Source organism: Sinocyclocheilus rhinocerous, unplaced genomic scaffold (genome assembly GCF_001515625.1).
Source record: "Sinocyclocheilus rhinocerous isolate Xijiao unplaced genomic scaffold, SAMN03320098_v1.1 scaffold2584, whole genome shotgun sequence".
Lineage (NCBI taxonomy): Eukaryota > Metazoa > Chordata > Actinopteri > Cypriniformes > Cyprinidae > Sinocyclocheilus > Sinocyclocheilus rhinocerous.
This window is the reverse complement of record NW_015652145.1, coordinates 873143-884787: the sequence shown is the minus strand read 5'-3', so window position 1 is coordinate 884787 and position 11645 is coordinate 873143. Positions and strand designations below refer to the sequence as shown.

The 11645-nt window shown below is 38.2% G+C and overlaps 2 protein-coding genes across 3 annotated transcripts; both read left to right on the top strand.

Moving 5' to 3' along the window:
- The first annotated feature begins 4398 nt into the window (after positions 1–4398).
- LOC107713714 (p53-induced death domain-containing protein 1-like) lies at positions 4399–5232 on the top strand. 2 transcript variants are annotated; one of them, XM_016519299.1, is made up of 4 exons: positions 4399–4490; positions 4581–4653; positions 4737–4900; positions 4989–5232. In XM_016519299.1, exons 2-4 carry the CDS (start codon positions 4633–4635, stop codon positions 5221–5223), a joined length of 420 nt encoding a protein of 139 aa, XP_016374785.1. In that variant the 5' UTR covers positions 4399–4490; positions 4581–4632; the 3' UTR covers positions 5224–5232. The 2 variants fall into 2 exon arrangements, with proteins under 2 accessions (XP_016374785.1, XP_016374784.1); XM_016519298.1 differs by lacking the exon at positions 4399–4490 and having other exon boundaries at positions 4549–4653.
- Positions 5233–8681: 3449 nt separating this feature from the next.
- On the top strand, positions 8682–11524 carry LOC107713735 (kelch repeat and BTB domain-containing protein 7-like). Its single transcript, XM_016519341.1, has one exon. It carries the CDS (start codon positions 8984–8986, stop codon positions 10841–10843), a length of 1860 nt encoding a protein of 619 aa, XP_016374827.1. The 5' UTR covers positions 8682–8983; the 3' UTR covers positions 10844–11524.
- The last annotated feature ends 121 nt before the right edge of the window (positions 11525–11645 follow it).

Here is an 11645-nt window from a genome sequence, read left to right as displayed (position 1 = left end):
CGGATGCACGCACTTTATTTCATGTCTTCTGAACTGTTGACAAGCAAAAACACCCGCTTACCCCCATTGTAAGGCTTGGAGGGGCCAGGACAATTGTTAATATAACTCAGATTGGATTCGTCTGAAAGACGAAAGTCACATACACCTAGGATGTTTTGAGGGTGAGTAAAACACAGGCTAATTTTCATTTTTGGGTGAACTAACCCTTTAACAAATGCAATACAGCACCACTGCAATATGCCTGATGGCTGAAACCCAGAGTGTTATGCATACAAGTGTTTACGTGCAAATAATTTGCCTAATTGCAGCACAATTTTTTAACCATTGAAACCAATTGTCAAATGATATTAATAATTAGATATGAATATAAGGACAGTATTGGTTTTGGTAGATGTTATGATTTAATAAGCATAAGTCATTGTCTCTCAAATAGCACTTTTACTGTTAACTTGCATTGTTACATTAGATAACCAGTATTGCCAGAGTAGTACCTGAATGGTTTCTGCTGTGCAAGTTGCATTCCTTTTTTAATAATGTTGCCAATTATGTTGCAACATATGGCAAGATAATTATTTGGGTGATCTGATGCATTTGTAAAAGCAGACGAAATGGACTGTAAAACACTGTATACTGCTGTTGAAGTACAAATGCAGCCTAGAGTAAATGGCAGCAATTCCAGATTGTATGTTTACATGATGCTCGTGATACAGAGCATTGTGGACAAGACATTTGCACATCAAATGGTAACATTTGTTTCTCTTTTTTAAGAACTGGTTTATGATGGAAGGATAATAGATAGTAATTTTTTCAAATGTTGAATAAACAGCTTTTGAACTGAAATATAATGTTTGGAAAAATTTCGTACAGTACCTGGGAACAGAGGATATCAGTAATAGGAAACTGAAATATGATATTCAAGAGAATATTTACATTTTTGGAAAAACCTACTCCTCCTAGGCTGTTTGTCTGATTTGCACAAAATTTGGGATGCACCATATTGAGATACTACTAAATGTTAGCAAAGGAAATTGGATTCATTAATCGTTTAGCAAACATGGGCCGATATATTTTGGGGTCATATTTGGTGTCATACTTATTACGCGTTTTTGCAGCGTAGCGCATTACAACCAATCACACACGATTCCGTTGAGTTTATGAATGCAACGACCAATCAGAAGCGTTCAGATGAGTCATCGCTGAAACGCTGCGCTCGTTGACTGAATTATGCTCTTGGACGAATTCTCTCATCATATAAACAACAAGTGCAGAGATACTTACGATGTAAGTAAGAGATTCAATTCACAGTGCAGACAGCTTCATTTTTTATAACAGGAGTGTTTTTTTTATTTTTTTGAGAGTGCGTAAATTCGCGCTAGACTGAAGTAAGCGATAATGTATGATAATGTAATGTTTTTTTTCTCGCTTTCTGTTCTATATCATTTACTCGCTGTTTGAATAACCTTGTAAATGAAAGCGTTATAATTAGTATCTTACGTTTTTATTCAATTGTGATTACGTTAAACACAAATTAAGTAGTAGCCCTATTAAAAAAATATTTCATGGCATGACACCCATATTTGTTACCTGCCTAAAAAGATGGGTTTATGATGTGCGTAATTATTAGATTAACTAACATAGGATTTTGAGTTCACCTTACGCCTATGATTCAAGTTATTCGTGTCTCACGAGGAAAATGTAACGGAGACCTTTGTGTTTTTCTTAAGTCGCTTTTTTGATTGGTTAAAGTTAATGGGGAATATGGGCCATTTCCATGTCGGGCCCCCACAGGATCGGCGCCAGTTCTATTCACTTAGTTGTAAATAAACGTTCTATTTCTGTTATGACGTAATACAGTGGAAATGAATATTAGCGTATTGCTTTAGGTCTTGTGAGCGACTAGGACGAACAAATCACCTGTCTTACCATTAAGGTAAATCAAAACATGAAATAATCATTTATTTTGCCTTCTGTTCTGTTGTTGTGCATGATTCTTCCCATCTATATCTTACTGTTTGAGTAACCACTGCGGCAAATGTGGCAAGACAGGGAATTGAAAAGAAGTAAAATGAACACGGTAAGTTCAGTAACCCAAATTTGTATTAATTAATTATTATTTAATGATAATTAATTAATTCAATTCAAGTTTATTTGTATAGCGCTTTTTACGATACAAATTGTTGCAAAGCAACTTTACAGAAAATTACGTTTCTACACTATTTAGTAGTAGCATATCAGTGGTGACTTGTCAGTTAGAAGTTTCATCTGGTCTTGTTGAGATATATAGTTGAGTATCATCTGCATAACAGTGGAAGCTAATCCCGTATTTTCTAATAATATTACCAAGGGGCAACATGTATATCGAAAATAGCAGAGGACCTAGGACAGATCCTTGTGGCACTCCATATTTTACTGGTGATAATTGAGATGACTCCCCATTTAAATGAACAAAGTGGTAGCGATCGGACAGGTAGGATCTAAACCATCTTAAAGCCTGCCCTTGAATACCTGTATAGTTTTGTAATCGATCTATGAGTATGTCATGATCTATAGTGTCGAACGCAGCACTAAGATCAAGTAAAACTAGCAATGAGATACAGCCTTGGTCTGACGCAAGAAGCAAGTCATTTGTAATTTTAACAAGTGCAGTTTCTGTGCTATGGTGGGGCCTGAAACCTGACTGAAATTCTTCATAGAGATCATTTTTTTGCAGGAAGGAGCGCAATTGTGCAGACACAACTTTTTCTAAAATTTTAGACATAAAAGGAAGATTTGAGATGGGTCTGTAATTTGCCAGTTCACTAGGATCTAGTTGTGGTTTCTTAATAAGAGGCTTAATAAGCGCCAGCTTGAATGGTTTTGGGACGTAACCTAAAGACAACGACTAGTTAATAATATTGAGAAGCGGTTCTTCTGCTACAGGTAACAACTCTTTCAGTAATTTAGTGGGTACAGGATCTAACAGGCATGTTGTTGGTTTAGATGCAGTGATACGTTTATTTAGCTCTTCCTGTCCTATAGTTGTAAAGCACTGCAGTTTATCTTTTGGTGCGATGAATGAAGTTGAAGTATTATACGCTGTAGAATCTACATTTGTTATTTTATTTCTGATGTTATCTATTTTATCAGTGAAGAAATTCATAAATTCATTACTATTAAACTGTGAGGGAATATTTAGATCGGGTGGTGTCTGGTTATTTGTTAATCTAGCCACTGTGCTAAATAAAAACCTTGTATTGTTTTGGTTATTTTCTATGAGTTTGTGGATATGCTCGGCCCTGGCAGCTTTTAGAGCCTGTCTATAGCTGGACATACTGTTTTTCCACGCAATTCTAAAAACTTCCAAGTTAGTTTTTCTCCATTTGCGCTCAAGACTACGAGTTTCTTTCTTGAGAGAATGGGTATTACTGTTGTACCATGGCGCAGTACGTTTTTCTCTGACCTTTTTCAATTTTTTTTCAATTTCAATTAATACATGAGAAAATTGTATCCATGTGTGTTAAAGTGCAACATGAATCGTTTGTCTGAAAAATCATACTGGTCTTCTCTGTTCAATGCTGTGCATGACTCTCTTCATCTACACCACTGTTTGAGCGTCACAATGATAAATGTGGGTCATGTGACAACATTGAATTAACACGGTGGTTCAGTAATGCATCATGACATATTTCTTTCATGAAAAATTACTGTATCTCTGATATTAGTCTCTGTTTATTTCTGTGCATGACTCTCTTCATTTCCACGCCACAATGGTAAATGTGGCAAGAGTGGTCATGTGACAACATTAACATGCTAACCCAACTTTTTATTCCAAAATCAAATGCACTCTTCAACAACACTGGCCTCAGTCTTGTCCAAATATTTATGCACAACTGTACATCTTGGCTTTTTTAACTGTGCAGGCTGGAGGATCTGGAGTTAAACAATGAAGAAGAGAAGAGGTCTGGACTTGGAGCTATTCTAACTTAACATGTAACAAATGCATAGAACCAGTTCAGCTAAAGAACTAGATGCACTGACAATATACTGTAGTTTTACACGTTTAGATTACAAAGAAATCTGTGAAATGCTTATATAATGTCTTAATATAATGTCTTATGTCTTATAATATGTCATAATAATATATGAAATATATTTGTCAAGTTGACAGACATGATTAAATATGTTACTGTCCTTTTAAAATCAAGAGATAGTTTTATAATATTTTACAATATATCTTTTAAGATAATATATAGTGTAATATGTCTATAAACACATGCTTATGTAGTGTTGTGGTATGAATAATAATAAAACAAACCATTATGTGTTAAAGACAAGTGCAATAATTTTCAAAATTATGCTCACTTACATTCACTCCACTAAGTGAATTCTTAATGTAAAAGCTTGAGTGAACTGTGTGATATTTTAATTTTTAACCAGGCAGGTTTGTGTTTGACAGTCTCTCTGACAACCACTGACCACTCCAGTCACATTAACATCAACAGTGCAAATTTGTAAGTGTTTTAAATTACATTTAAAAAAGTGTTGTACTTTTTACTCATTTAAAAAGTCATTAGATGGTACTGACAGACTCTGCATTGTAGCTCTTGTTTCTTGCCTGTGGAACCAACTAGAATCCTTGTGTAAGTGGATAAAATGCCAAACAAGGCACAAGAGGTGAGTCATCTCTACAATATTGTTAGTAATATTAACATTTTTTTCCCATTATATGTCCATGCATACTGTACTTTGTCCTTTAGGATGCGGTGATCAATATGAAATCTGTGCAGGAGATTGCTAAGCAGTTAGGGTTTGAGTGGACCGTTTTAGCATTTGAACTTGGATTCACCAGAAATGAAGTCAGACAGTTTCATGCCACATCCAAAGAAAAGAGGGTTCAGGCTCAGAGAATGCTGGAATCATGGTGTGTATTAATTCATTTTTTTATTTTATTATTTTTTTAAATGGGTGCTTTGTTATTTTACACAGTATTTATTTTTTTTATATGATAGGTATGAGCGTTCCTGGGACAAACCGAACAAAACCAAGCTGCTGCAGGACGGTCTTGAGCGGGCGGGCCGTCGTGATCTGGCTGAGAGACTGCGCTGCCTGCACTGGGGTCACCAGAAGCTCAGCCGCAGAGTTGAGCTGCCCTCTGCCTTCCCCTTCATCATTACCGTCCACAAGACCATAGACAATAAGGATGCCTTGAGCAGGATTAATGTGCTTAATCGCAGTTATAACTAAGACCATTTGGCAAAGAAAATTATGTGAGCTAAAAGTTTGATACCACTAGTGAAAATGATTTTCACTTAGTGAAAATTTTGTTGTAAATTTATTATCTAATATTTTTCATTTCAACTCAGTTGTGAAAAAGAAGTGTGCTTAATTGTGTTGACTGTAAACTTGTAGTTTACTTCAAATCTTTTAGCTGATTGCATTTAATATAATTTTTCCTAATAAAAATGAACCTGTTTTAACAATTAAGTGTCTGAAAACATTACATTCAGATCACACTTAAGTATATTCTTTTAAAGTATATTTTTTCCCATACTATCGTTCATTCATTATGTTAATTTTATCCAGCATGATTTGAGAATGATCCAAATTTTCAATGTGGCCTCAGACTTTTGGACCCTAGTGTACATGTTCACTAGTATTCAATAGTTTTAAATATTCATATATTTTTTCCCCAATACACTCTTCATGAAACCGTTCTTTCTGTTACCAATTACATAAATCAAATTTAATTCACTGTTCTATCATTCAGTCAAACTGTCATGCAATACATTTATTTACTGTACATTCACAATGCATTTACTCATGTTTTGTTGTTTTGATAATAAAAATGTCATAACTGTGTCTTAGTCAGCGTTGTAAGCGCTACCTTTAAAATGTGTTCAGGCTAAACTGCAGTGCTGCTTTATTGACCCTAATCCCCTTGAAAAGCAGTTAAATCTACGTAAGTTGAATGCTCAAATAAACCATGCCTGTCCGGTCTGACAAGTTTATGAATTATTGTTAAATCAGAACATATTTAATTATAAATAAATAATTGTAAATAAATCTTAACTGTGTGTGTGTGTGTGTATATATATATATATATATATACACACATATATGTGTGTGTGTGTGTGTGTGTGTGTGTGTCAGGGGCGTTTCCTCTGAGGAGGCAAGGGAGGCAGTGCCTCCTCAAAATATTGGATGAGAAAAAAATTTGTAGTGCAAAAATAAAACAACCCAAGTTTTACAAATACATTAAAAAGTATAAACCATCATGAACAGCACTGTAGTCATTCAGAATCCTGGGCACCAGATATCTCTCAGGACCTGAAGTGGGAGTTCCACATAGACTCCATTGGCAAAAAGGCATATTTATTTATTTATTTAGTCATTTAGCAGATGCTTCCTTCGCCAGCTGAGGAAATTCAACCAGCCACAGGAGCTGCTGATACAGTTCTACTCTGCAGTCACTGAATCAGTCCTCTGCACATCTACAACTGTCTGGTTCAGCTCAGCTACTAAAACTGACCTCAGAAGACTACAGCAGATAGTTCGGACTGCTGAGCGAATCACTGGTACAACCCTCCACACTCTCCAAGAACTGCACTCATCCAGAGTGAGTAAAAGAGCTGAGCAAAATCATTCTGGACCCCTCACACCTAGGTCACTTCCTCTTTGAACTGTTGCTGTCTGGTCGGTGTAACAGAGCAGTGAGCACCAGAACGGCCAGGCATAAGAACATTTTCTTCCCTCAGGCAATCCATCTCATGAAGTTAACTTTACAATAAACATTTAATACATAACTACATTTATTTATTTAACACACCATACTTCTTATTCACATTTCCTTGCATTTAATTGTACATAACACACCTTTACACACAAATACCATCTATTGCCTATTTAGTATATTGTGTTTTTCTTCAAAAACTTTGTTGTATATTGCTATTTCCTTTTACTTACTCTATATTTATTATCTGTGTCTTGTCACTGTCCTTCTGTTTGTGCTGTGGAAGCTTCTGTCACAAATTCCTCATATGTGTTAACAGACCTGGCAATAAAGCTCTTTCTGATTCTGATTACAGCAGGAGTCAGCGTCTCTCTCGCCTCCCCTGAGCCCAGTTTCACAGACAAGGCTTAAGCCTAGTCCCAGACTAAAATGTAAATCTGAAAGAAACTTGCACTGATTGACCTTAAAATATGTCAGTGCCCTTGTTTTGTCTCAAGATACACACCAGTAATGTTTTTTTTCCAAAGCATGTTAATAAAAATTACTTAAATGTCCTAACTGAACTATGGCCTAATCCTGGCTTAGTCTAAGCCCTGTCTGTGAAACCAGGCCAGCCTCGTGTTTGTGCGCATTCGCAAATCAGTCTGAATGAAGAATATGATGGCATTAATGGGAAGACTAATTTAAAAAAGTAAGTAAACAACTCACACACTTAGATATAAGCACTTTGTTTTACGTCAAAATAAGATTTAAAATGGCATGAAAACATGATCTCTGGGAGCATGAGTGTAGAATACGCGGGAGATACGTGGGATGTGTCACGTAGAGATTTCAACGGCCAGTGTGAATAAATAATTAAAGATTTAAATGCAAAGAGACAAGATAGTCTATGCATGACCTGACGCTTCATTTGTATCCAAAATGAGGCGATGTGAACATTACTGAGCACTGAACACTCTCCTGTGTCTGTTTCATTCATAGGGAAAGTCCAAAACAGACTCATAGAAGTAATAACTTATAACGTGCCAGGAAATCCCTAATATGGACAAAGGCATCCAGCTATCACTGTATCTAAGCTGAATAAAAAGCAGAAACGTTTTGACTGATAAAACATGAAGACAATAAACACACGATTGCTACACTTTTTATATGTGTTTTTCCAAGTCATCTCCAGGTAATAAATAAAGTATATGAATAATGCAGTGCTAATTGACATACCATTTATATCAGTAACCTTTAGAAACTAGAAAATATATTTTCTGCTTTATTCTGTGATAAAAATGTCAAAAAAGGTGTTTGTAGTATATTAATCAATCATAAAATTCAAAAATACTTCAAAGTTAACTATTAAAAATAATAGCTGAACATAAATTCACAAATACAATATATTATTTAAATTGTTACTGCCTGTTATTATGTTGGAATAAATGTAAAATGCTTAAAACACTAACTTGATGAGATTCATACTTGGCTTTAATAAATAGAATATTATATAAAAATATAAAATATAGTTGTTGTTGTTGTTTCTTTCTTTTTTTCTGATAGTGTAAGTAATGTTTATTTAACCAAGAAAATGTGACTGGGACATGAATTTACATTTGATGAAACAAAACAAATGTCATGAATTCACGAACTGCATACTTTAATGCAATACTTTCCATTTTAAAAATAATATTTAATATTTGTAACTAAATCTATATTTTATATAATATTGAGGCTTGTCATTCTGAACAAAGCTTTAGCAGGCCAACCGAACTTAATACAGAGCGCTGAGACTGGCTACGTCTCAAATCATAGAGAGCTGCCTACCTAGAAGGCACTGTTGGGTCGCATAGCTGCGGGCAGCACTTGTGGTATCACACTGAGAGCACTGGCCTACGCTGCCCATAAATGCTGTCTATGTAGGCTGGTTAACAGACTTTGCGGCGCAGCCGATGTGACCAATCAGCGCCGTGTTCTGCAGCTCGGCGGCAGCAAGCTTGAGTGAGACACGCAACGTCGATTACTCAAGATCAAAAGCCTAGCGAAATGAAATTAATCGGGACGGACATCGCCGCTGCCGATCGTTTGTCCTAAAATAATTTCGTACAGTGAAAAAAAGGCCCGCGTTTCATTAATGAAACATGTCTGCATTGTCAGGCAACAAGGAAGCGGTACCTGCAGCCCACAGTTTGTTGTTTTCATGACACGTTGAGAGCTGAGGGAGATTTGATGCCGGTGCCGCCGCAAACTGACAGGATTTAGTTGCGTTCGGACGGAGAGAACGGGCTCGACATGGCCTCGGTCAGCTGCTTCGGTGGTCCGGAGGAGCTTGAGGACACGAATCACGCTTTAAGTTTGATGAAAGAGCTGAAATTATTCTACGACTCGCAGCTGTTAGTCGACGTGACTATCGAAGTGGAGCCTGACCCGGAGCAAAGTGTTTCCTCAGGCTGCTCAGGAAAAGTTTTCCAGTGCAACCGAAATATACTGGCTGCCGCGAGCCCGTATTTCAAGAGCATGTTTACCGGAGGACTGTATGAGAGCACTCAGAGGAGCGTCACCATTCATGAGGTGGACGCCCATTCAATGGCTGTCATAATCGATTACTGCTACACTGGCAAAGTGACAATCACTGAAGGCAACGTGCAAAGGCTTTATGCAGCTGCCAACATGCTGCAGCTGGAGTATATCCGGCAAGCGTGTGCCAACTTCATGACAAGAAGGCTGGACCTTTCTAACTGTGCAGGGATTTTGAAGTTCGCCGACACCTTTGACAATCTGGAGTTGAAGAGCAAAGCTCAGGTGTTCATCGCGAAGAACTTCGTCCAGCTCGGTGCCAGCGCGCGAGAGCTTTGTGAGCTGGACCTGAAGCAAATTAAGGAGATCCTCACACTGGATTCTCTGGACGTGGACTGTGAACGCAAAGTGTGTTCGTTTGCAATACAGTGGGTTGAGAATAACCTGCATGCGGATGCTGAAGATGCGCTGCAGGTCCTTCGATGTGTGCGGTGGGCTTTGTTTTCAGAGAAGGACAGGGTTTATCTAGAAGGCCTCAAATCAAAGCCTTTTATTAAGAAGTATCTTTCGAATGTCCTAGACGGGGCCGGCGGTGAGCCGAGCGCTACGATTTCAAAGAGCGTACATGCTGCCAAACAAAGAATCGGCAAGAGTGCAAAAGAAATGGTGCTTTTCTTCGGACGGCCAAATGAGCCTTTCATGTGCTACGACCCCTATACGGACGACATCTATTCTATGGCGTCCCCGGTCATGAACCTCACCAATCAGAACTTCAAACGCTCTCCTGTGGAGACGTTTATGGTCTGCACCACGCCAGAGAACAATCTGTATCTCGCCTCGCACCTGTCCAAGCACTTCTGGGTCTACAATCCCCTGTTAAATTGTTGGCAGGAGCTTGCGGAACGACTTCTCCGAAGAATGCACTCGTACATGGGCTACCTCAACGGGCACCTGTACATTCTGGGAGGCAGGGATCCGGTATCGGACGCCAGGCTCAAGGAAGTAGAATGCTACAGCATTCAGAGGAACCAATGGGGTTTTGTGGCCCCTTTGCCACATTCTTTGGGAAAGATGCAGGTTGTGACGGTAAACGAGCGGCTTTATGTGGTGAACAAGAGGAGGATGCTCAGCTACGAGCCGAAGAAAAGTCTGTGGCTCCAGCGGGGCTCTCTGAAACGCAGCAAACTCCACAAAGCTTGTGTTTTCCAGGAGCAGATTATATGTTTGTGCGATATCCCCGTGGTCAAAGCCTATAACCCAGCTCGCGGAGAATGGAGGCGGATCGGTGACATTCCCATTGACAGCAGCGCTCTCAACTACCAAGTGGTGCAACACAACAGCAAACTGCTGCTTCTAACTATTGCAATAGTTCATCACAGCAAAAACAGGCTTGTTATACATGAATACGATCCCACTCGGGACTCATGGAGAAACGTGGCCACCATGTTTGGATTGTCCTTCGGATCCATAAGTCTCTCCACCCGGGTTTATACCGCGTGCTTGGGGTCCGGTCAGAATTTCATCTCGGAGGAGGATGACGACAGCGGCTCCAGCGCTGACTGGGACTTCGATGGATTGACTGATGCAGACTCTGACTCCGGCAGCTCAAGCTCCTTTTCAGATGAAAACTGGTAGCCGGTGCAGTTCAGATGTGTCAGAAGTGTCAAATACAGCGTAAAAAAAATGTGTAATAGAGCCAAACGTGAACATGCTGCAAAGTATATTGAGATATAGGTGTTGAAATGATTAGCCTGTTTCGATGTGGCTAGAACCTACTTGAAATCCATGCTGTTATGATGAGTGTTATTAAACAAATGCTTACCTTGTCAGTGAATGCTACCTTGTCTCAGGATTATAAGAGAGGTGCAAAGAATTTTTAGTATTTTGACTCTGCCGGTTTTTGGTGGTCATAAATAAAGAGCAGTATTACGCTGGACTCTTGAACAGGGTACAATGGGGCAAACAGCCCCTGTTAAAGAAAACGTGGTTGTTTCTGGTCTCAAAGTTTATGAGCACAAAAATATTCAGTTTTATTTAATATTGATGGTGCAGTTTAATTCATGATAATGAGGTTTCCTTCAAACATAAAGGCCTCATTTGTTGAGGTGATATAGGGGCAATTAATGTATACACTTTTGGTATAGCAGGATAACGTTTAGATACATTATTAAGATCAACCACTTCAGGAAGGATGGAGCATTTACTACAGTATATTACACATTTCATTTCCTCTGAAGTATGCTATAACTACACCTTATTATTCTGCTATTAGTAAACATACAGAATATACATCTTTGAACAATTAGCAGAGTTGCACCCTACCTCAATTTACCTGTTTGTTCCTTATTTTTATTGTTGTTTAAATGTTATAGTTGTCTGTTAAATTACCACGTTTATGTAATCTAATTTATAGGGTTGGTCCAGTTAATAAATCTGT

Coding starts and splice junctions, on each gene's coding strand:
- LOC107713714 (XM_016519299.1), top strand. CDS start 4,633: ATGCCAAACAAGGCACAAGAG. Junction 4,654..4,736: donor TGCCAAACAAGGCACAAGAG/GTGAGTCATCTC, acceptor TTTGTCCTTTAG/GATGCGGTGATCAATATGAA. Junction 4,901..4,988: donor CAGAGAATGCTGGAATCATG/GTGTGTATTAAT, acceptor TTTATATGATAG/GTATGAGCGTTCCTGGGACA.
- LOC107713735 (XM_016519341.1), top strand. CDS start 8,984: ATGGCCTCGGTCAGCTGCTTCGGTGGTCCGGAGGAGCTTGAGGACACG.